We start from the raw sequence: 25,527 nt of genomic DNA, 5'->3' as shown, positions 1-25,527 counted from the left end.
CCCTGCCTGTGGGTATGTCAAACAGCTCCCCCTGCTGGTCAGTATGCCAAACAGCTCCCCCTGCTGGTCAGTATGCCAAACAGCTCCCCCTGCTGGTCTCTAGTCAAACAGCTCCCCCTGCTCGTCGGTATGCCAAACAGCTCCCCCTGCTGGTCTCTACGTCAAACAGCTTCCCCTGCTGGTCTGTATGTCAAACAGCTTCCCCTGCTAGTCTGTATATCAAACAGTATCACCCCTGCTTGTCTGTATGTCTAACATCTCCCCCTGTTGGTCTCTATGGTCAGGTCAAACAGCTCCTCGTGCTGGTCTGATGGTTTCAGTCACACGTACGTTTTCTTTTCATCATAAATAAGACTCTAATTACTGACTTAAGTTACTAACATTCATAGGAATAAAGAACAAAGTATAGGAGTATTACTCAAGCCTTAGAATTATTACCCTAGCCTTAACATTATTACCTTATTCTTAACATTATTACCGTAGCCCGAAAATTATTTCCCTAGTCTTAACAATATTACTCTAGCCTTAACTTTATTACCCTAGCATTACGTTAGCTTTGACCGAGTATTGTATAGTGGAGTATAGTATGTGTACAGTGTAGTATGTCTATTGACATCACACTGTATATATTGCTACTATAAACTAAACAAGTACTGTATCTATACTTTATAAACTAAGCTTTACTTTATAAACCAAGCGAATACTTTATAAGTGAGGCTATACTTTATAACTATAGCTATACTATATTAAGTAAGCTATACTTTAGAAACTAAGCTAATACTTTAGCTTAGTGTAGCTATAGCTACACTTATGTTTATTAGTGATCTTTAATAGTTTATTTATTCATTTATTAGTGATCATTACGAGTTAATTTGTTATCATTATCAGTTTATTACAGTAAAGAAACCATAAAAACTATACACACACGGTAACATATTTTGAGTCCAACATATAAAAACGCTATAAAAATTATAAAATATAAATAACAAACATGGATAACAATATAAAATACATATAGCTACATATAAATACAAGGTAATATTCAAAATACAAAATGCTAAAAACTAAATACAAAACGATGTATACATTATATTCATGCATGAGATACATATTAAATATGGGGAGTATACATATAACAATATAAATATGTGTGTACTAGAAGTACTATTATACTGGAAGTACTATGTGGACTAGAAGTACTATGTGTAATAGTTGTACTAAAAATACTATGTGTACTAGAGGTACTAGAAGTACTATGTGCACTGGAAGTACTATATACATTTATACTAGTACAATAAGTACTATTTATACTAGTTGTACTAGAGGAACCATGTGTACAATGTGTGCTAGTTTTAATAGAAGTACTATTTGTACAAGAAGTACTATGTGTACTAGTTGTACTAGAAGTACGATGTGAACTATGTGTCAGCAGACAGGCCTGGTTAGTTAACACCCTAGATAACTGGTCAGTCTGGTTAGCAGACGGTACAAAAGGCCTGGTTAGTTAACACGTTATTTAACTGGTTTGCAGATGGTACAACAGGCATGGTTAGTTAACACGTTATTTAACTGGTTAGCAGACAGTACAACAGGCCGGGTTAGTTAACATGTTAGTTAACTGGTTAGCAGAAGGTATAACAGGCCTGGTTAGTTAATACGTTAGTTAACTGGTTAGAAGACGGTACAACAGGCCTGGTTAGTTAACATCTTAGTTAACTGGTTAGCAGAAGGTATAACAGGCCTGGTTAGTTAATACGTTAGTAAACACATTAGTTAACTGGTTAATGGAAGGTATAAGAGGCCGGGTTAGTTAGTACGTTAGTTAACTGGTTAGCAGAAGGTATAGGAGGCCGGGTTAGTTAGAACGTTAGTTAACTGGTTAGAAGGCGGTACAACAGGCCTGCTTAGTTAACATGGTAGTTAACTGGTTAGCAGATGGTGCAACAGGCTTTGTTTTGTTTGCGGACCTTGCTGCTCCCTGCAGTCCGTCCTTTGTCTTCCTGTCCTAGCACGTGATTGGCCGCAATGCCAGCTGGGTAACCGACCTTCTCCCCCACCACGCCACTAGCACCCTTAGCACCATTAGCCCCACTAGCATCATTAGCACCATTAGCATCATTAGCAACATTAGCACCATAAGCACTATTAGCATCATCGATAACGACGAGCTCAGCCTTCAGGGACCCCTCATACTCCTGGCCACACCCCCTCTCATCCTGAGTGGTCTGGAAGCCCAGGAAGACGGCTGTGATTGGCTCAGAGGTTTCCATGGCACTAAGGATGGTGAAAGGGGTGTCGGCCTCATACAACGGCGATGGGGCTCTCTTAGACTCGGCGGGGCCATAGAAGAAAGCAGGGAATTGTCTGTCTCCGTTGGGGCTAGCCTCTGATTGGCTGTCTGAGTGGGAGGAGGGCAGGCTGTAGAGGAACAGCTCCTCCTCCTCAACACTGACATAATCACTCAGAGGGATGTGATTGGCTGGGGTATAGCAGAGCTCCGGTCGCCAGGGAGACGCTGCTTCCTGGTCATGTGACCGTGGAGCAGGGCTTCCATTGGTCCTGACGGCTGGCTTAGTGCGTGCTGGGTTACTGTGGCTACCGTTACAATCCCGGTAACCAGAGGGAGCATCAGGCCTGTTGGCATGGCCAAGTCTAGGACCATGATGAGAATAAGTGTCCTGGTTACCATGGAGATGCATCTGGCCTTGCCCTTCCGGTGGATCCATCTGTAGGTAGTTGCCATGCCGATGATCTTCCCCCACATGGTTGGTGATGGGTTGCTGATTCCCTTGACAACATCCCTCTGGCTGGTTTCTATGGCGATATTCCTCCTGATTGTTGCCAAGGGCCGCCCTTAGCGACTGATCCACCTCCCTGCAGCAAAGGTCATCTGACCACTAGGAGACAGAGGATTGGTCAGACCTCTAGGTCATGTGACCACACACACACAAACACACACACACACACACACACACTGAACAGACACACACCGTTGACACACGTGTGGCGACCTGCTGAGGCCGCGGGGCAGAAACACACTTCCTGCCGTCCTTGTGAACTTTGACCCCCCTTTGCTGGTGTGGGTCGTGGGGGGTCACCGTCGCGGTGGAGACGACCTGACTCTCTCCAGTCCACCGGTTGCTACACACCTTGACCTCCAGGGCCAGCAGACCTGAGAGAGAGACAGAGAGCACGAACCAGACACTACCATCAGAACACACAATACAAGACACTACCATCAGAACACACAATACAAGACACTACCATCAGAACACACAATACAAGACACTACCATCAGAATACACCATACAACACACTACCATCAGAACACACAATACAATACACTACCATCAGAACACACAATACAAGACACTACCATCAGAACACACAATACAAGACACTACCATCAGAACACACAATACAAGACACTACCATCAGAACACACCATACAACACACTACCATCAGAATACACCATACAACACACTACCATCAGAATACATAATACAACACACTACCATCAGAATGCACAATACAACACACTACCATCAGTAATATAACACTACCATCAGAATACACAATACAACACGCTATCATCAGAATAAACATTACAACGCACTACCATCAGATTACAGATTAAAGTAGTACAACTGCTAATACTGCAGTTAATAGTACTGTAAGCATTACTACTACTACTAATAGTATTGAAGTAGTAATATTAAAATTGTTCATGTTAAATTTACCTGGTACAAAGTTTTCTTGAGCCTCCTGTAAGGTTAGAAAGGATATGAATTATAATATTTTAACTAGAAAATGCACATAGTTTAAGACGTAAAGAAATGTTAAATGGCTTAAATCAAGTGAAGGGATTTGAACACAACCTAAATGAAGTACACAATGTTAACATGCACAACATTTAAAACATTTGAAGTGGTTGTAAACAATTAAAGTGAAGAGTTAAACAAATAGCTAATGTGATCAAGTTTGAATACATTTGAGATAATATAAAGAATAGCTGAGCTGTTGGCAATTTCCAGCTCAACTATAGACAAAAAAAAGCCCAATCAACTAAAAACCCAGCCTAAAACGTATATTGCCAGATAACCAATAAATCATATACTTCTGCATTGCCAAATACACAAATACACACCTAAACGCAACCTGATTATTAACTAGGACATTATGTGGTATACAAGTAACCTCTCGTCTATCTCTCACACACACATACTTCAAGAGGTCTGTGTAAAGAACACACTGATAGTCAATAAGATTACATTAATACACTACACACAAAATAGGCATGTAAAAGACCAATGGTGCGCACAATAAACACCTGAATGCGACCTAATTGACTTGATAACTTTTACGTTGTAGACACACACAGGCACACGCATGCGCCACTGCCACACGCCCACCATGTGCAGGGACAGCCACAGAAAATGTATGTTTGATACATGAGCTAAAACAACCCTCAAAGTAGCCATGCATAAAATTATCTTACACTTATGTAGAACTTCAATTTGAAATGATCTTACAAGAACTTAAAGACCATCAACCATACAGTCAACGGCAGCTTGACTATACATCATGGATCAAATCACCTTGCGGCTGGCGCAGAGGTTTGAGTGACAGGTCTGATGGCCCTCCCTCACCCCTAATTACTAATGGACAGGCAAGCATTGTTTTGAGCATTTAGCTTCTGCCAGGAGTACAACTGGATATTTAACAAGCAGTAAGCCTTTAGCCATATAAACGGGGGTCCCCACAGACACGCCAATATATAACAACCATATTTCCAATCAATTAATCATTTTAGCGCCACTAACATGAAATAACGTAACCGTTTAAGCTTGACATGGTGTTTCTAGGTTAAATATTGAAGTGGTTTGGATTCTGCGACGTCCACAATGGTTAGCTTTCACAGCCACCTTGGGCTATCGCGCTCCAGCCTCAAAGCCCAATCTGGCAACACTGGCTGAACGTCCTCAAGCCTCAACATAACTCAATGAGACCAACCATCCGGAAGTAGTAGCGTCCCAAAGTCTGTAGAGAATAATAAAGAAGGAAGAAAGAAAAGACCTAAGAAGAACAATAGTTGAGCGCTGCATGCAGCACTCACCTAATTATATTAAAGGTCCCATGGCATGCTTCTTTATGGATGCTTTATTATAGATATTAGTGGGCCCCTAACAGTGTTGGGAACGTTACTTTAAAAAAGTGAGTAACTATTAGTTATAGTTACTCACTACTTGCTCCAAAAAGTTACTGAGTTAGTAACCGAATTACTCTATAATAAAAGTAACTAGTTACCAGGGAGGTAACTATTTGAGTTACTGTAAAAAAAAGAGAGTTGCTATATGTCAAAGAATTTGGATTTTTCTGAGCAGTTTTCACTTGGCCTTAATGTGTTAAATGGTTGAACTGCCCATTCAAGGCCTTGATATACTACCAACTGAATTTTAATTTGCTTGGTTGCAAAGGCTTTGGAACATCTGCCGAATACCAACTTTTCATCGGATTGCTCCGGACTCGCCATTTCTGCTGCTTCATCGAATCTGTTTGGTGTGTGCGTGTGTGTGTGTGGCGTGCGGGTCCTGGCTTGTGTGTAAAAACACTGGCTCAGATTGGCTACCATGAAACGTGACTCTGCCTTAGCCAATCATAATCAGTTATCTCGTTGTTAACTCATCCGGTCTCCTCACTAGCAGTTTGTGTTTGGAGCCAGGGGTGCGTTTCGGATTACGCAGTTTATTCAATCAATTCATAGTAACGCAGCGCATTTAACGTACAGTAACGGTGACGGCGTTGTAACGACGGAAACAGTAATTAGTTTGATTACCCTGTTACTCGAAAAATAACGGTGATACCTATCGCCATTCTTTTAAACTGCGTTTTTACAAACACTGGCCCCTAACACAGTATTTGAAGACGTTCCTGAAATTCAGCCGTGCTGCAGAATTACAGCCACTACGAGCCAGTCGCACTTTCAGCTTTCCCCAAACGCGCCGTTTTGGTGTCTGTAACTTTAATGCAAATGAGGTAGAGAGAGGCGGGTCAAGGAGGAGGGTGGGAGTGTGGCCCTGAGCAGTTCATGTACTTCAGGGAGTCAAAGCCAAAGTGCAGGATTCCTAGTGCTCGTTTTACACCTAACACCACTTCTAGCTACTTGGGGACCCTAGGCAGGCTAGGGGAACTCAAATTAATGTTAGAAAACCTCTTTAAGTGAAATGTTCATGCCAAGGGACCTTTAATGATGAAAGTACTATACCAGAATTTCGCCAGACTGCATTAAAAGTGCAGATGGGGCCAAACACTGATGGTATGAGGTGCTGGGAGCACTGGGATGAGGCTAGTAGGGTGCTGGGAGCACTGGTATCACCGTGGGGAACTATGGGAAATCTTTGAGATGACTTAAAAGGAAAATATGAGTTAAGGAAAAAAATAAATTAAAACTTAAGTAAAAGAGATAAAGTTAAATATAGTCCAAGAGATATAAATGTGAAATATAACTGAGTGATTTCCGTTTTGGTCCTCTTGACATATCTCATAACTCATAACTCCTATGGGCCGTCACTGGGGACCTACACAGCTTTATCACATGAACATATTCCAGAGAAGCCCTTTGATTACAAGAGATATTTTCACACCGGAGTTCCTGTTTATTTGTAATGTTGAGTATGTTTCTATCAGGGCTTGAATACCTTAAAGCAGTCATGAGGACATCTCTCTGCAGAACTCAGAGTCTTCAGGATCAAGCTCTCATTGGTGGAGATCCGAGACTCCTCCCTCTCCAGGAACTCCACTTCCTTCTCTATCCTGATTGGTCAGAATGCACTGGTCAGTTACACGAGTGTGTGTGTGTGGACCTGTACATGTATTTATGCGCGTGTGCGTTTTGTGTGTGTGTGTGTGTTTTATGGACCTGTATATGGTTTTCTGTAGAGTTCTGGTCCTTTGCTGGTCGCTTGCTACTTTCTGCTGCTGCAATGCATTGTGGGAAGACAGGTCCTCCAACAACCACTGCTCCCTCAGAGAGGTCTTCTGGGGTTCAGGTCAGAGGTCAGAGGTCAGACACAACACAGACAGTATATTAACGGTATCTATATTTAATAAAACAGTGAACCTTTAGGTATTGTAATTTCAGCCTCTCTTGTTCCAGCTCCTGTTTCTTCACCCTGAGGTCGTCCTGAACACCGCGCTGATCCTGCCGCACGCCAGGAAGGGTCACCACACAACAGGAAGGGACACCACACAACAGGAAGTGAAAACACAAAACAGGAAATGACATCACACAACAGAAAGTGACAACATACAACAGGCAGTGTTGTGTGACTAGGCACATTCCAGGATGTCCCAAAAACTGTTTATAACGGTATATATTATATAGTGAGCACTAATATATACACATATATAGGTAATTATTAACTTACAGTGAGTTTTTGAAGTCTCTCCCTCAGCCGATCGGTCTCCTCCATGCTGCTCTACAGCGGGGTCCTCAGATGGAGCTCTGCGTCCCCCTAGGGGTACTGAAGGAGTACTGCAGGGGGACTCCTGAAAATAGAATAAATAAAATAAAGTTACAAGTTTGAGAACCAAGGCTCTCGGGAATACATACTTAGTATATATTGTCTCAGCTCTAGATAATACATACTTAGTATCTATTGTCTCCAGACTGCTCTAGAGAATACATACTTAGTATCTATTGTCTCCAGACTGCTCTAGAGAATACATACTTAGTTTCTGGTGTCTCCAGACTGCTCTAGGGAATTCATACTTGTCTCCAGACTGCTCTAGAGGATGAATACTTAGTATCTAGTGTCTCCGTATTGGGGGAAGAAAAAAAGGTGTTCAGCTCGGGGAACAGTAAAAAGTGAATCCAATGTGCTGTTACAAAGTGGTCAGTTTGGTAACTGGGAAAAGGGAGTCTTCAGAAGTTTCTAGAAGATTGGGAGGGCGTCACTGATACTGATATTCCAGTGTCTTTCTCAGCCTCTCGTGGAAGATTGTATCAGGAGTAGGGTCGTCCCAAAGTTAGTAGAGAATATAAAGAAAGAACAACAATAGGTGAGCGCTGCTTGTAGCACTCACCTCACTATGCTGACGATTATATCAGACAAATGAGCACGTTTAAAACAAAAGAAAGGCTCTTTAAACGCCTCAGTTAACATCACACCCTGAGAACCTACTGTGTCATGGTTACCAAGTTATACAGACTGTCGAAAGACACACAATGGTCGTCATGGTAACTCAAACACAGACATGAACTATAGATCTATAGATACATGAACTATTGATATATAGATATACATGAACTACAGATTTATCGAAACATAAACTTTAGATCTATAGATGCATTAACTAGAGATCTATAGAAACATGAACTACAGATCTATAGATACATGAACTATAGATATATGATCTATAGTTCTATAGAAGAATAATTAACTATAGATCTATAGATACATGAAATATAGATCGATAGAAACACGAACTACAGATAGTTTAGCATAGAAGCAGCCTATAGCCAGTCTATGGTCCTAACTGTATTTCTAGGGCCTGTTGCGCTAAAAGCTGAATTAATAAAATACCTAAAGTGAAGTTATTCCTGCTCGACACCTCAAACCACCCGGAGCAGCGAGTTGTGTAGGCAGATCATCTAACCTGCTAATCTCACATTAGTCCGCTAATCTGAATGAACCATCTGGACAGCAGGACAACACACTCCTGAGTTAACAACACACTATAGTTAACAACGAACTACTGAGTTAATAACACACTACTGAGTTAACAACAAAACAATACAGAGTTAACAACAAACTACGGAGTTAACACACTGCTGCATCATCTCCAAGTCCGCTGTCCCGGACGGTCCGGTGGTCACTAGTGGAGACCCGCTGGGTCACCAGCTTGCAAATCGCTGCTCTGCTCCATTAGACCGCATGTTAACAAGCTAACCCTAACTTACCCTCCCTGACCCTGTGTTACTGACCTCGTGATGTTATCCAGCAAGCTAACCCTAACTAACCAACCCTAACCCTGTGTTACTGTCCTCTTGATGTGGTCTGGTCAAACCCGGACACACAGACCCACCTGGCGCTCCGACGACCTGATCTCCGCTCATGTAGTCTTGTGGTCTTGTAGTGAAGTGACGGTGTACTCTGGTACAGTGACGCTGTACCCGGGGAAGTGACGGTGTACTCCGGTGAAGTGACGGTGTAGTCCGGTAGAATGACGGTATTCTCCGGTCACACAGACTTGACCTCAGTCGTCATGCAGAACCCTGATTGGCAGGGAGCGCCACCTCCGTCCACCAATAGGAAGGCGGTCCGTGTTCAGTCGGGAGAGAGCGGGACGGTGATGAGGAGACCGAGAGAACGTCCTCAGACAGAGCTCCGTGAGATAAGATGGAGACGAGAGTAGGTCCTCAGACTGAGCTCCGTGAGATCAGGGGGAGATCGAGAGAAGGTCCTCAGAGCTCCGTGAGATGAGGAGGAGACCCAGAGAAGGTCCTCAGAGCTCTGTGTGAGGAGGACGAGGAGACCGGGAGAAGGTCCTCAGAGCTCCGTGTGAGGAGGAGGAGACCGGGAGAAGGTCCTCAGAGCTCCGTGTGAGGAGGAGGAGACCGGGAGAAGGTCCTCAGAGCTCCGTGTGAGGAGGAGGAGACCGGGAGAAGGTCCTCAGAGCTGTTGTCACACACTGGTCGTCATAAGAAGGCCTGCTTTGGTTGAGCACCGATATTATTAGTTGAATACTTTGACATAACGCGTGTGTCCGTCACCGTCCATGATGGTGATGAAGGGGATGAAGGTGACAGTCCGAATGTACACAGTCCATTCGTGTATTTCAGATGGCAGTTAGTTTTAGACAGGGGTACTTTAGATCTATAAGTACGAATGTCTCCAGACTAGATTTTAGATTATTTTGAACGTAGTACAAAATGATGCGTGTGTTTGTGATGAAACATGACTGCTGTAGCCGGACGTCACCAGCAGGGGCCGCTGTGGGACTACAATGACTTTAATATATATATATATATATATATATATATATATATATATATATATATATATATATATATATATATATATATATATATATATATATATATATATATCTCAAAATGAATTACAAAAGCACTAATCACAACACAAAACACATATAATTAATGGGAGGAATAACTCGATGTATACACTGTAATGATAAGAGTACACAAATAATATAATGATAAATGTTACCCCAAACCGCTAAAGTTTAGTTTCTGCTTAAGTAACATTAGATACATTCTAGCTCAAAGCGTAGGCCTAGCTATGTCACATTGAATGTGTGTGTGTCTGTGTGTGTGTGTGCGTGTGCGTGTGCGTGTGCGTGTGCGTGTGTGTGTGTGTGTGTGTGTGAGTGTGTGGCTGTGTGTGTCTGTGTCTGTGTGTGTCTGTGTGTCCCAGTTGGACTGGCATCATTTTAATTGGACCATGTTATTCCTGACAGAATGCCGACTAGAACAGTCCGGAACAGTCCGGAATCGTCCAACAGAACCTCCACCTTCATCACCTTTATCCCGTTCATCACCTTCATCACCTAACTTTAATGGAACTAGAACCTGGTCCTGATGGCCAGCACAACTCTGACCTCTGACCTCTGGATTTAGGGTCATGACATCATGATGAGAATCCAACCACAGGTCAGTCTCTGTCAAGTCGCTCCGTTTGCCTGTCTGTCTGCCTGTCTGTCTGTCTGTCTGTCTGTCTGTCTGTCTGTCTGTCTGTCTGTCTGTCTGTCTGTCTGTCTGTCTGTCTGTCTGTGTCTCTCTCTCACTCTCTCTGTCTCTCTGTCTGTCTGTCTGTCTGTCTGTCTGTCTGTCAAGTATCATATCATATCACATATAGTATCATATGTATATTATGTATCATACCATATATCCTATCATATATCATATCACATAACACATCATGTATTACATCTTATATCATCCCATATATTATATCATGTATCATATCACATATAATTAATCATATTCATACCATACAGTATATCATATCATCTATTATTCATCATATAATCATATATCATGCATTAGACAATGTAGCATCATTCAATATCATATAATTGATACTTAAATCTCAGTTTACATTAAATTATGATAAAATAAGGTGTGTGTGTGTGTGTGTGTTTATTGTGATATTCAATATGTTCAATCTAATGTTTAATATGTAATGTGATATATATATATATGTGATGTCGGCTCCGTATGGTGACGTTAATAAAATATGTAGGTTAGCCCGGGGTAGATGTGTTGTATACCCTACACCCCGGGGGCGCGCTTCTCAGGAGCGCGCACATCGCCCACACGCACTCGCGCGTGCACTCCCCGTGCGCGGAAGCAGAAGTGGGTTTTTGGCACACGTGTGACGTCACGCCGATCGATCCGCTTTGGCGTTCTTCCCCGCGCACTCTCTCCCCCGCGCGCTCTCTCCCCCGAGCGCTCTCCCCTCTCACCTGCTGCCTCGAGCGCAGGACGCAGTCCAGAGTCAGTAGAGAGAGGAGCTGCCCGGAGCACGCGAGGCCCCGTGAGGACATCTTCCTCTTCTTCTGCAGAACCTCCGCGCTCTGCTGTCCGCGCGCCCCCTCCTCCTCTGAGCGCGCGGCCGGTTCTGAGGAGCAGGTTCTAAATCCTGAGGATGAGGAGGGGATGGAGCCGTTAACCTCCCGCCGTTAACCTCCCGCCGTGAACCACCTGCTTGCTCGAAGCTGCTTATCGTGAGTCCGCCAAAATTAAGACGGGGATCAAATACGACCCCCTGTCTCCCGGTTACCGGAGAGACCCCCGCGCGCACGTCATGTCTCGCGCCAAGGAGCGGCTGAAAGGCGGGAAGGAGACGAAGGATAGCGTCACCCTTCTGCCCTGCTTTTATTTTGTGGAGGTGAATTACCTGTCTGTCTGATTACCTCTCTGACTGTCTGTCACAGTTCACCCTTTCCTACATGTCGTCTGTGTGTCTCACTGTTTAACCAACATACCTGTCTGTCTGTCTCAGTGTTTACCGGTCTATCTTCCTGTCAGTCTTTACTGTCCGTCTATTTACCTGTCTGAGTGATTACCTGTCTGTCTGTCCCGTCTCCGTCTGTTTCTCTGATAGGTGGGGGCTGATCCTGTGGTTTGACTGACAGGTCGACCAGCCAATGAGAACACTGTTTCTATCTACATGTCTGTCTGTATCTACCTGTCGGTCCCTCCACTGTCTCTCGACCCGTCAACCTGCTGTCGGTCTCTCTACGTGTCTGCCCCTCCACATGTCTCTCTATCCACTGTCTGTCCCTCTATGTATCTCTCTCTTTACCACTGTCTGTCTCTGGTGTCTGTCTCTTGTGTCCGTCTCTCAACCTGTTTCTTCATCTACTGTCTCTCTACCCGTCTGTTCTTTCTACTGTGTGTGTGTGTCGAACATCTATCTGAATCTGTCAGTCAATCTGTCTGTCCGTCCTTCTGTCTGGATGCCTCTGACGCTGTCCATCTCCCTACCCGTCTGTCTGTCCGCCTCCGAGGGTGTGTGTGTTTGGTGAGACAGCTGTCTATGGAGGCTGGTTATAAAGAGAAGCTGGCTGGAGGCTGGTGATGAGAGGCTGTGATAAGAGGCTGTGATAAGAGGCTGTGATAAAGAGAGGCTGGCTGGAGGCTGGTGATGAGAGCCTGTGAAAAGAGGCTGTGATAAGAGGCCGTGATAAAGAGAGGCTGGCTGGAGGCTGGTGATGAGAGCCTGTGAAAAGAGGCTGTGATAAGAGGCCGTGATAAGAGGCTGTGATAAGAGGCTGTGATACAGAGTGTGTGGGGGAGTGTGTGTGGATGATGGCTGTTGAAGCAGCCTCCCCCGGCCGTGTGGCTCCTCTGCACTCCTCCACGATAGAGGATGCCGGGTAGCGCTCTGCTTCTATCCGTTGGTTGATGACCGTGGTGCGCTGCAGAACTCCCAGTGTGTGTGCTGAGGCTGGGTTCACCTGTTGCACATTGATTACCCAACATGCAACGGGTGTGCAGCCTCAACGGCGTGTCCAATCAGACTCGGCCAGGTGAGGCTGCTTCAACCAGCCGTCACCCACACACTCCCACAGTCGTCATGGTGATGATCATTTTGGTGAACGGCTGAATGATGCGTCTGTTCAAATGCTCCTGCAGCAAGGGATTGTGGGACGGCAGCACCTCCTTTCCTCTGGTGAAGGACGCTCCAGTGTACCCTAGAAGAAGGAGGCACTGAGGCTCCTTTTCTCTGGTGAAGGACACTCCAGTGTACCCTAGCTGAAGGAGGCACTGAGGCTCCTCTCCTCAGCATTAGAGTCAGGCCAGCTCCATCATGGCTGCTGCTGAGAGACTTCCGGGTATTTCAGTCAGAACCTTCCTCAGCTAAAGGACTCCGACTGCAGCCTGTGTCTCCTGCAGTCACACCATCCTACCCACGATGCTGCCGATGTTGGTGGTTGCTAGGCAACATGGCTCTCTGAATGGGAGTATTTTTGTATCTGCGAGTTGAAGGAAAACATCTCAATAACAATCTCCTCTTCACTCAAGCACACCAGAGGGTCGAATGCGCTCAGATTCCAAATCATAATCATATTAATAATGTGCTGAAATGCATATTATATAGCATGTATTTATTGTCTATTTGGGCACAATTTAATATCAGCATCGCATAAATAAAATGAGCAATATGACAATCAATACTGACAGAATACCAACACACATCATTCTTTCACACATGTTATGACACAACATTCTGTCATACAACATGTTATGACACAACATTCTGTCACATAACATGTTATTTAACAACATTCTGTCACACATTCTTTCAGACATCTTTTCCGTCACATAGTGTGTGTGTTTTTTTTGTGTTACTTCCTGTGTCTAACTGGTGTTGACCTGAACAGGCGTGTGATGAGGATCTACCTGGGATTGGCCAAGACCCTTCGTAGTGGTCGGTCTCTTTCCTGTCATTGCCGCCGACAACCTCTGACCTCTGACCTCTGATCTGTGCTCTGTGTTCCAGCTTCCTATCCTGGCATCGTCAGTGGTCAGCTTGTACTTCCTGGAGCTGACCGACTTTTTCCAGCCGGTGCATTCTGGGTACAGCTGCAGTGACCGCAGTCTGTCTCTGCCCTACATCCTGCCCAGACAGGAAGTCTGCCCCCTCCTGCTCCTCTTCAGCCTGGCCTTCGCGGCTCCTGCTGCCACGGTAACCACACTCCTGACTAGCCCAGTTAGCTCTGTGCTAACAGGATGCTAGCTAGATATGATCCTGGTAGCTGATTAGTTGATCAATGTGTCTGTCATCATATCCTGGTAGCTGATTGGTTGATCAATGTGTACGTCATTATATCCAAGTAGCTGATTAGTTGATCAATGTGTGTCGTCATATCCAAGTAGCTGATTGGTTGATCATTGTGTCTGTCATCATATCCTGGTAGCTGATTGGCTCTCAGCGATTTCCAGGCTGGTCTCATTTTTGGATACAAGACAAGCTATTCTCCTCCTTCATGGGTGGAGTCAGATTATCCCACGCTGTCGGTGGTGCCAGTATGTGATTGGCTTCTATGTGTGTGTGTGTGTGTGTGTGCATGCGTCCGCGTGTGCGTGTGCATGCATGTGTGTGTGTGTGTGTGCGTGTGTGTCTGCGTGTGTTTGTGCATGCATGTGTGCATGAGTGTGTGTCCGTGCCTGTGCGTGCGTGCCGTTGTGTGTGTCCGTGCCTGTGCGTATGGTTTCCTGTGCGTGCGTGTGTGTATGTGCCTGTGCGTATGTGCGTGCCTGTGCGTGTGCGTGCCTGTGCGTGTGTGTGCGTTGGTATGCCTGTGCGTGCGTGTGTGTGTGCGTGCCTGCGTGTGTGTGTACGTGCCTGTGCGTGTGTGTGCGTGCCTGTGCGTGTGTGTGCGTGCCTGTGCGTGTGTGCGTGCCTCTGTGTGTGGCGTCCTGGTAGATCCTGCTGGGGGAGGCGGTGTTGTTCTGCTACCTGTCCCGCCGCTCCGGTCACAGCGAGGCTCACATCAATGCCGCCGGCTGCAACTTCAACCCCTACATCCGCCGGGCCGTGCGCTTCATAGGTACACATACACACCTCCACCTGTCAGACAACTCCACCTGTAAGACACCTCCCCCTGTCAGACACACACCTCCACCTGTCAGACAACTCCACCTGTCAGACACACACCTCCACCTGTCAGACAACTCCACCTCTTAGACACCTCCACCTGTCCGACAAACACCTTCCCCTTTCAGACACCTCCACCTCTCACCACCTGACGTGAGCAGAGGGGCGAGTCTTGTTCACCCTGGGTGGTACTGCGGTGTGATTGGCTAACGGTGGCCGTGCCTCCCCAGGTGTGCATGTGTTCGGGCTGTGTGTGACGGCGCTGATCACAGACGTGCTGCAGCTGTCCACCGGGCAGCACGCCCCCTACTGGCTGGCCGTCTGCAGGCCCAACCTCACCCACATCAACCTCTCCAGCTGTGAGGACGCCTTCATCCTGGAGGACATCTGCTCAGGCCCCGACCCCACCCTCATCAGCACCGGGAGGCAGGGCACACTGCCTCTAGACCTGTCTGTCTGTCTGTCTGTCCGTCTATACACCTGTCTGTCTCTTGGTCTGCCTGTCTCTATACCTGTCTGCCCCTATGTCTCTCTGTCTGTGGCTCTGTCTGTCTGTCTGTCTGACTCTATACCTGTCTGTCTCTCTGTACCTGTCTGTCTCTATAATCGTCTCTGTTTACCTTTCCGTCTCTCGATCTCTCTGTTGTCCTCTAACAACTTTATTTCTCTTTACACATGCACACACACAAACACGCACACACAAACTAAAAGTTAGTTTTGTAAGTCCCTTCATTGTTAATGCAAATTAAATGAATATGCATATTAAACTCTGTCCTCAACTGTCTGGCCAGTCAGGACACAGAGACAGCTTGCTCATTAGCATAACATTAGCATAACCTACATCTGTGTCCTCTCTCTAGGAAGTCATTTCCTTCCCAGCATGCAACTCTGGCTGCTTTCGCTGCTGTTTACATCTCTGTAAGTACCCCCCCCCCACACACACACACACACACACACACCCTACATACACCAGGTGTATTCTTACCTCCTACTCTCTCTCAATTAAATTAAATTCTCTCTCTCACAAGCTAGCTAACCTCTCTCTCTCTCTAGCTATCTAACCTCTCTCTCTCTCTCCCTCCCTCCCTCTCTCTCTCCCTCCCTCTCTCTCTCTCTCTCTCTCTCTCTCTCTCTCCCTCTCTCCCCCTCTCTCTCTCTCTAACCCGTTCCTCTGTCCTCAGATGTATTTCAATGCGGTGCTGACCGACTCTGCCAAGCTGCTGAAGCCAGTCCTGGTGTTCAGCTTCGTGCTGCTGGCGGTTTTGGCCGGTCTGACGCGCCTCATCCAGTTCAGGAACCACCCGGGAGATGTGTACGCAGGCTGGCTGCTAGGGGGCGCCATCGCCGTCTACCTGGTACGCACTACACTACACCCTACACTGCACTACCCTACACTGCACCCTACACTACACTACACCCTACACTGCACTACCCTACACTGCACCCTACACTACACTACCCTACACTGCACTACACACTACACTACACTACACACTACACTACACTATACTACACTGCACTACCCTACACTGCACTACACACTACACTACACCCTACACTGCACTACACTACACTAAACTACACTACACTACGCACTACACTACACTACACTACACTACACTGCACTACCCTACACTGCACTACACACTACACTGCACTACACTACACTACACTACACTACACACTACACTACACCCTACACTGCACTACACTACACTACACTACACTACACTACACACTACACTACACTACCCTACACTACCCTACACTGCACTACACACTACACTACACTACCCTACACTGCACTACACACTACACTACACCACCCTACACTGCACTACCCTACACTACACTGCACTACACCCTACACTGCACTACACACTACACTACACCCTACACTACACTGCACTACACACTATACTACACACTACACTACACCCTACACTACACCCTACACTACACCTACACTACACTTCACCCTACCCTACACTACACTGCACTACACCCTACACTACACCCTACACTACACACTACACCCTACACTACACACTACACTACACCCTATACTACACCCTACACTACACTACACCCTACACTACACTGCACTACACACTACACTACACCCTATACTACACTGCACTACACTACACCCTACACTACACTACACTACACTACACCCTACACACTACAACCTACACTACACTACACACTACACTACACACTACACTGAACAAGACACTACACTACACTGCACTACACACTACCCTACACACTACAGACTAAAGACTAAACTACACACTACAGACTACAGACTAAACTACACAATACACTACACTACACATTGAAGAGTGAAGACACAAACACTACACACTACACTACACCACAATACACTACACTACACACTACACACAATACACACTACACAACACACTACACGTGTGTGTGTGTGTGTGTGTGTCATTGTAGGGGGTGTATGCGGTGGGTAACTTCCAGCCCAGTGAGGATCACTCCAGGACCCGCCCCCCTCCCCCCCTGCTGAGGGAGCCCCCCCTCTCCTCTCTCCCCAACGTCAGCCAATCAGCAGCCAGCAACACTCACCAAGGTAACAGCATCGCTGAGTGTGGGATGGAGTGATCGATATACAGAGAGAGAAAGAGAGAGAGAGAGAGAGAGAGAGAGAGAGAGAGAGAGAGAGAGAGAGAGAGAGAGAGAGAGAAAGAGAGAGAGAGAGAGAGAGAGAGAGAGAAAGAGAGAGAGAGAGAGAGAGAGAGAGAGAGAGAGAGAGAGACAGAGAGAGAGAGTGAAAGAGAGAGAGAGAGAGAGAGAGAAAGCTTCCTGTATTGTTGTGACACTCTCACCGCACTTCCTGCTTCCCTCTGATAGGCCACCACAACCTGGCTCCCAGCCAACCAGAGCCCATCCTCACACGGTCCTCATCCCACACGCTGTCCCCCAACCAATCAGAGCCGATCCTGACCAGAAGCTCCTCCTACCGCGAGCCGTCCAGCTACAAGCGGTCCAGCGCTGAGGTCCAGGTCATCACCGGGCCGCTCGGTAACCATGACAACGCCCTGGCCTTCAGCAGTACCCTGCCCAGGTAGACCCCCCCCCCTACCCCCCTTCACCCCTCCTCCTCCATCTGATGACCGGCTGACTGTACTGTCCTCCTCTGGCCCCTCCCCCAGGTCCCACGGAGGCTCTTCATTGGAGGGTGTGGAGGGGCGTGTCCCGCGGCGCCACGCCTCCAGCCACTCCTCCATGGACTCCACCAGATCAAAGCAGCTCCTCAGCCAATGGAAGAACAGGAACGACAACCGGAAGCTGTCACTACAGGTGATGGACGGGGTAAGGCCCGCCTCCGGCCCCGCGTCCTCCCCTCAGAGGAACAGCATGGAGCTACGCTGCTCCTCCGAGCCCTCCGCCATGGGCCTGGAGGCAGAGCTCCGTGCAGGGACCCACCTGCCTTCAGCCGCTGGAATGGAGATGGAGCTCCGAGCTGGGGCTCACATACCGGCCCAGTATATGAAGCTAGCAGCTAGCTCGGTTCCTCTGGTGAACCAGCAACACATGGTCCAGAACCAGCCCCACCTGGTACAGAACCAGCACCTCCTAGTCCAGAACCAGCTGCACCTGGTACACAACCAGCCCCACCTGGTTCACAACCAAACCCTTATGTCCCAGAACCAGGCCCACCTAGTCCAGAACCAGCACCACCTGGTGCAGAACCAGCACCACCTAGTCCAGAACCAGCCCCACAACGGGACCAGCGGGCTGACGGGAGGGGCCCGGGTCTCCATCCAATCTCGGCCAGGATCCTCCCAACTGGTCCACATCCCTGAGGAGGACAACCCCGCCCCCAAGGACCAGGAGAGCGAATCAGAGGACAGCATGATGGACGGGGGCGGGTCTGTGAGGGAGAAGTGGATGCGAGTCGCTGAGAAGACGACGCTGCCCTGCAGACCGCTGAGCGCCGGCGGGCAGCCCCGCATCCTGCAGGTAGGCCAGGTGATAGCCTGTACCTCTGTGTTCCAGGTGATAGCCTGTACCTCTGTGGGCCAGGAGATAGCCTGTACCTCTTTTGTCCCAGGTGATAGTCCGTACCTCTGTGGGCCAGGGGATAGCCTGTACCTCTGTGTTCCAGGTGATAGCCTGTACCTCTGTGGGCCAGGGGATAACCTGTACATCTGCCTCCCAGGTGATAGCCTGTACGTCTGTGTTCCTGGTGATAGCTTGTTCATCTGTGTTCCAGGTGATAGCCATGTCCAAGCAGCAGGGTTTGCTCCACTCGCCGCGGTCTGAGGACGGTGGCTCCATCCGGTACCGCGCCCTGACGGACCTTGACCCCTCACCCCCTGCCTCCACCACCGGCCCCGGGGGAGGAGGTAGGACCACCTCAGACCCCTTAAAGGACTGTTCCAGGGGGAGGAGAGGGGGAGAGGGAGGAGAGGGGGGAGAGGAAGGAGAGGGAGGAGAGGGGGAGAGGGGGACAGGGAGGAGAGGGGGATGGGGAGGAGAGGAGGAGAGAGAGGATGGGGAGGAGAGGAGGAGAGGGAGGAGAGGGGGGAGGGGGAGGAGAGGGGGGAGGGGGAGGAGAGGGGGGAGGGGGAGGTCGACAGGGGAGGAGAGGGGTCCTCAGGGACAGGGTCTCAGGGTGTAGAGGTGGAGCTCTTCTCCTGGTGTTGATTAAAGGCGGTCCGTTGTGGTGGTCCGCAGGAGGTCTGGAGAGAAGTGGCAGCATCGTCCGGGTGGACGCCCACCCTGAGGCCCGCTCCTCCAAGCCGGTGGTGAAGCCCCCCAGCACCGACGGTAGCGGCTCCTGGCGGTGGCGGCCCCCAGACCAGCGGGCGTCGCTGCGCCAGTCAGCCTTCGCCCTGAACGAGCTTGGCGACCTCAGCGACCTCCAGGACCTCAGCCACCACGCCGACGGCGGCGACTCGCTGAAGGACAGCAGCTCTCTGGACGGCCGCCGCAGCGCCATGGGCACGGAGAGCGACGGGGGCGGGGGGGAGGGGGGGGACGGGGAGGGGGTCTACGCCAACCACCCCCATGTGGTCCACCCGCTGCACCCCCTCCACCCTAGTAACCCCGGCAACAGCAGCCACCAGAGCAGCTTCAACCTCCCCCCTGCACCCGGCGCCCACCCTCACTTCAACCCCAACAGTACCGTCACCTTCGCCCCTCCCTTCCATCCCCACCCGCAGGCCCTCACCACCATCAGGGTCACGCCGGTGGACGGGGGCGGGGGCGGGGCCGGGAGCGACGCGGGCTCCGACTGCCCATCGGGGGCGTCATCCAGCCGGGAGTCCACCCTGCGGAGGACGGGGGGCGGGGCGCAGGACCGGGGGCCCAGCCCCGACCCCCACGGCCCCCCCCGCCTCTACGACGCCGACGGGGGCAACCGCTTCCATGACAACCCCAATGACCATTTCCAAGACAACCCTAACAACCGTTACCATGACAATCCCGCCAGTTATTTCCACGACAACCCAAACAGTCATTTCCAAGAGAACCCTAACAACCGTTTCCGTGACAACCCTAACAACCGTTTCCATGACAACCCTAACAACCATTTCCATGACAACCCCAATAACCCCAACAACCGTTTCCATGACAATCCTAACAACCGTTACCAAGAGAACCCCGACGGTCGTTTCCATGACAACCCCAACAATCATTTCCATGACAACCCAAACGTCCGTTTTCAAGAGAACCCAAACGGCCGTTTCCCGGACAACCCAAATCACCCCAGACCTCCTCAAGGCTTCTTCAACAGGCCGGGCCCCACCCCCCCGCCCACCCTGCCCCGCCCCGTGCTGGGCCACACACCCCCCCCCACGTTGGGCCTGGCCTATAAAGAGTAACAACAACAGGATCATCAGCATTTGACCCAGAGGACCCACAGTGAAGAGGGGCCAATAAGACTGCTTAGCTCCTCCAACTAGCTCCCGACTGGCCAATAGGAATCCAGAGGTGAATCTCTGGATATGGAATGTTGAGCTAATGGAACCAGTGTCCCGATTGGCTGGCGCCATGGTGATCAGACACTGGACTAGCCTGCTGTATCCGCATCAACAGACTTACTGATATACAAACTTTCTGCACATTATGTGCACCTTGCTTCACTTCACCCCTAAGCCTTTGATTCGCTAGGAGTACAGAGCCACGCCTTCAAATCCTCAGCTGTCCAATGGGGAGGCACTTGGCTGGCGGCCACATTGCTACCATGGGCAACATTTGGTACACATCTCTTCTGCTGAAGCACAGATGTCCTGAGGAGATATCGACTGTCACTGGTGCTGTGTGACCATCGTTAGGGCTATTCACTATTAACGAAGAAGAAGGCAATAAAGTCATCGGCATGGATACAAACTAAACAAGTGTTTACCGCCCCAGAACCCCTCTCTGATTGGTTAATATGACCTTTACATTTGTCTGATTGGTTTAAGACCTTTATATTCATAGCTATTTACATCTTTTTGTTCTCGTATTTTTATGATTACATTATTATTATTATTGAGTGTGTTCATTTCAAAAGTAACTAAGTGAAGTAACTAAACCTTGGATTACTATTAAGTTCCTCTCACGTGGTGTAGGGTCTAGCGACGAGGAGGAAGGCTGCTCGCTCTTCTCTCCATCAGGGCGTCTTGTGGTCGCGGTTCCGCTCTCCTCAACACTCCCAGACCGTAGGAACACTCTTTAGGAGAGGTTTTGAAACATCCTTTTAGATATGATTCTTTGTATTAAAACAAGATGTAAAGTTGGATTAAGGCTGAATGGGATATTTGCATCACGTTCTTGGTCCTATTTCTAGTTCTTATGTCCGACATGGCAGCTGGCCTCTGACAGGCTGCAGACCGCGGTCTGAACACAATTATGAAGTACAATTATTCTATCAACATGAGGAGAGGTCCTGTTAGATAGTTGGAGACTATATTAAGCTATCCTGGCCGACCGTGGATGTATTTTCATTTGCAGCAGATCTGGGTTTATTTATGCATGTGACGACCATGCCCAGGTGAACTCTCTCCCCCCGCGTCATAACGCTACGTATCTCTAGCCATACCGCTGCCGTGTGCGTCATAGCTAACCGTGTCAGTACGTTCTACTGTGATATGCTAATAGGTTTGCCACAGTTGCTAGCATCACTTGTACAACAGAAGCTTGTTCTGTCCTGCTAGCTAGTAAAGTGCTATGCTTCCTAGGACCGTCGTTCATCATATGCTGATCACACTTTATACTAAAAACTATCTATAGATATGTATTACAAATGTTTTGAATATTGGTAACAATCAATGTTATTTTTGTGTTGACTCTGTATTACTGATATTATAGATATTTTTGATGACCATCAAGTAAATGATCTTTTTCTAACTTTATGCCAATACCATGACAACTTTAACCGTGGTTGCTAGGCCTCCCCTGTGGTTGCTAGGCTATGCCTGTGGTTGCTAGGCCTCCCCCGTGGTTGCTAGGCTATGCCTGTGGTTGCTAGGCCTTCCCTGTGGTGGCTAGGCCTTCCCCGTGGTTGCTAGGCCTTCCCCGTGGTTGCTAGGCTATGGTCGCTAGGTTTATGAAGGTGTCGAGCAGGAGGCGGTCAAATTCCTCCAATTGTCATGACGATAATCTGATCCAATTTGTTTAACGTAAGAATTCAATTATATTTTAACATAAATTATATAATAATTTATAACATTTAAATAACATAGTATAATAATATCATAACATATAAGTTATATTATATATGTAGGCTGGCATAAATTCCCTACTGTAGGATGCTGAGCTGTTGTCATGGTAACCCAATAGATGGCCATTAAATGGTTGTGAATATCCAATATGAAGTGATAATGTGGTGATGTTTCCCTTGATGGACTGGGCTAACTTTTTAAAACATGATAGCACAACTAACGGTTGCCTGTATTGCAAGGTTTTCTAGAACTGTAAAAAGACATTTGTATTCAGAGCGGTCTATGTATACCATAAATGTGAACGCCACTGTGGTTGGTTTATTAAATATTTTATAAAAATAATGTCTCTGTTACAGAACAATCAAGACTGGGATCAATCCCTGATCCACTCGTTTTGAACTGCACATGTGTTTATAAGCTAAAGCAAGCTCTCAAGTTTGGCTTTAGCTCTCTTGTCTAGAGATAACATGATGCTGGTTATAGGGACTCTTAGCTTTTGCATACCTCTGTGGCTATAGCCTCCTCTGTGGCTATAGCTAAAATGTGTGGCTATAGCTACCACCAAGCTAGCTACCTCTGTGGATGTAGCCAACTGTGTGGCTATAGCTACCACACAGCCAGCTACCTGTGTGGCTATGGCTAGTGTGTGGCTATGGCTAGTGCATTTGGATATAGATATCTCGATTGGTTATAGCTACCTGTGTTGTTATAGCTAGCATGTTTGGCTATAGCTACCACCTAACTAGCTATTGTTTGGACACAGAGTCCTTACTGTTAGTGACAACAGTTCAGAGAACAGCATTAGTTCCTCTGTGAGTGGCGCCTGGTCCTAAATGGGTCAGAAGAACAGCAATGACCTCATTAGAGACCTGATGGGAGGCTGGCAGAGGGTCGCCATGGACACCATGCTGCAGGAGGTGTTTCTCTTCATCCCTTTAGATTTCTTATCACCTCTTCCCCCTCGACGCAAACACACACACACCTCTAAACAGAACTAGTAGCGCATGTGAACAACACTGCTGCAAGCTCCCAGCCTCCGCAGTGTTGCCATAGTAACAATAGAGACGAGCCTGGCTTTATAAAAAAAATGGGGGGTTGAGGAGAGAAGATTGAGGACAGAGAGATGACGAGAGGGAAAGAGACCAAGAGGAGGAAGAGGAGAGCGAGAGATGGAGAGATGGCGATATAGAGAAAAGAGATGGAGAGGGAGAGAGAGAGAAGGATGAAAGAGAGCTTGATGTAGAGAGAGATGGAGGGAGAGAGAGAGAGAGAGGGGAGAGAGATGGAGAGGTAGATGTGAGATGTAGACTGAAAGGGGAAGAGTTCAAGGAGAGCCTCTATGATATTTATCGCTCTGCTTTGATTGGTTCGATAGAATTTCACCATGGCAACGGGTCGGCCGGCCCTAACATTGACATTAATGTAGCTTTATATCCTCTTTAGGCCAATCAGAATAACACTTCCTGATCTGTATACCAATCAGAATAACACTTCCCAATCTGCAGACCAATCAGGATAGCACTTTCTGATCTGTAGGCCAATCAGAATAAGAAAAGGGGTCAACACAAAAGGCAACGGCAAGGCCATAGGAACACGGGCTAGCAGTGATGCTACCCAGGCGTAGTGTCATCACTCTACAGTATTGTTTGACGTCCTGAAACCAACTGAAGCCGGCGGCTCTCTTCACCTGAACACGTGTTGTCAGTTCAACTCCCCACACTGGGCTTGTTATTCTTAAAACAGCAGCGAGGTAGAGACTATAAAGACTAGTTTCAGGGGCACACATTTGACCTCTTGTTTACATCAAGGTGAACAGCTGTGTGAAGTTTATTCCGGTGTGAAAATGGAGGAAATTTTACCGTGTGAAGCCAATTCTGTGCGTTTCCATGGCAACATAGATGTGTTGCTGTCAGCCACCACCTCCTGACCTGGAAGATGCGCTGACATTTGGGGCTGGTCTTTTTATCCAGAGAAGTTGTCCCTGACATTGACAATGACGGCAACCAGAGCCGACTACAGCTCTCAGCAGGCGGTGAGGAAATTATTGGTGAATGTTCCACCAGAACCAGCACACGGTCATCCTGCTGAAGACCGGGACCAGTGCCCCCTGGTGGTCGTCCAGGTCTAGCGCCCCCTGGTAGTCGTCCAGGTCCAGTGCTGCTGGTCCTGCTGTATGCCTCGGTAATCACTGTGTTTCTTGTCTTCCATGAAACATAGCCTTCAGATTAAATAATTACGTTTTATCTAGTCAAGTTAGTACTCGAAATATCCATAGAAAATGGCTGCCAAGAAAAAAGCAAAAGCTACTGGTGTAAATAATTTTAGTCTATTCTATTTCTGATAACATGTTAGCTAACCACAGTTATGAATGGTTTCTTCACCACATAATGGACAACACCATATAAGGATTTTTATGATTTTATAGATAAGTTAAAGACTACAAACATGGCCACTTTGCCATTTCCGTTTAAGCCAAGACATACCAAAGGTTTACCTGGGTCAATTAGAACATGTAGGCGTAGCCTATGTACCGTCCCGCCCACTCCCACCCGTGTTCGTGAGATGCTTCATGAACCACCTCCAGAACGCAAGCCCGTTTACCTTGCGTCTCTCTTAGAATAAACCACGTTGTTGAACATTTACCACTCTCCGAGTCATACCTAGCACGAGACCACCATACCACAAAGGATCGAATTAGTTTAATCCACAT

At 47.7% G+C, this 25,527-nt stretch overlaps 2 protein-coding genes across 2 annotated transcripts; one reads left to right on the top strand and one right to left on the bottom strand.

Moving 5' to 3' along the window:
* Nucleotides 1-871: 871 nt before the first annotated feature.
* Nucleotides 872-9,595, bottom strand: palmda (palmdelphin a). Its single transcript, XM_030364319.1, has 8 exons — nucleotides 9,089-9,595; nucleotides 7,429-7,549; nucleotides 7,122-7,202; nucleotides 6,921-7,039; nucleotides 6,700-6,814; nucleotides 3,742-3,766; nucleotides 2,991-3,172; nucleotides 872-2,897 (listed from the first exon to the last, which is right to left on the bottom strand). The coding sequence occupies exons 2-8, from the start codon at nucleotides 7,471-7,473 to the stop codon at nucleotides 1,929-1,931; spliced, it is 1,536 nt and encodes a 511-aa protein (XP_030220179.1). The 5' UTR covers nucleotides 7,474-7,549; nucleotides 9,089-9,595; the 3' UTR covers nucleotides 872-1,928.
* Nucleotides 9,596-11,366: 1,771 nt separating this feature from the next.
* Nucleotides 11,367-23,128, top strand: plppr4a (phospholipid phosphatase related 4a). Its single transcript, XM_030364353.1, has 11 exons — nucleotides 11,367-11,916; nucleotides 14,035-14,220; nucleotides 14,962-15,085; nucleotides 15,363-15,558; nucleotides 15,993-16,050; nucleotides 16,314-16,487; nucleotides 17,599-17,734; nucleotides 18,016-18,229; nucleotides 18,318-19,128; nucleotides 19,382-19,514; nucleotides 19,846-23,128. The coding sequence occupies exons 1-11, from the start codon at nucleotides 11,833-11,835 to the stop codon at nucleotides 20,991-20,993; spliced, it is 3,264 nt and encodes a 1,087-aa protein (XP_030220213.1). The 5' UTR covers nucleotides 11,367-11,832; the 3' UTR covers nucleotides 20,994-23,128.
* The last annotated feature ends 2,399 nt before the right edge of the window (nucleotides 23,129-25,527 follow it).

Source organism: Gadus morhua, chromosome 8 (assembly GCF_902167405.1).
Source record: "Gadus morhua chromosome 8, gadMor3.0, whole genome shotgun sequence".
NCBI lineage: Eukaryota > Metazoa > Chordata > Actinopteri > Gadiformes > Gadidae > Gadus > Gadus morhua.
Note: the sequence above shows the minus strand (reverse complement) of the source record. Positions and strands in the feature narration are given on the sequence as shown.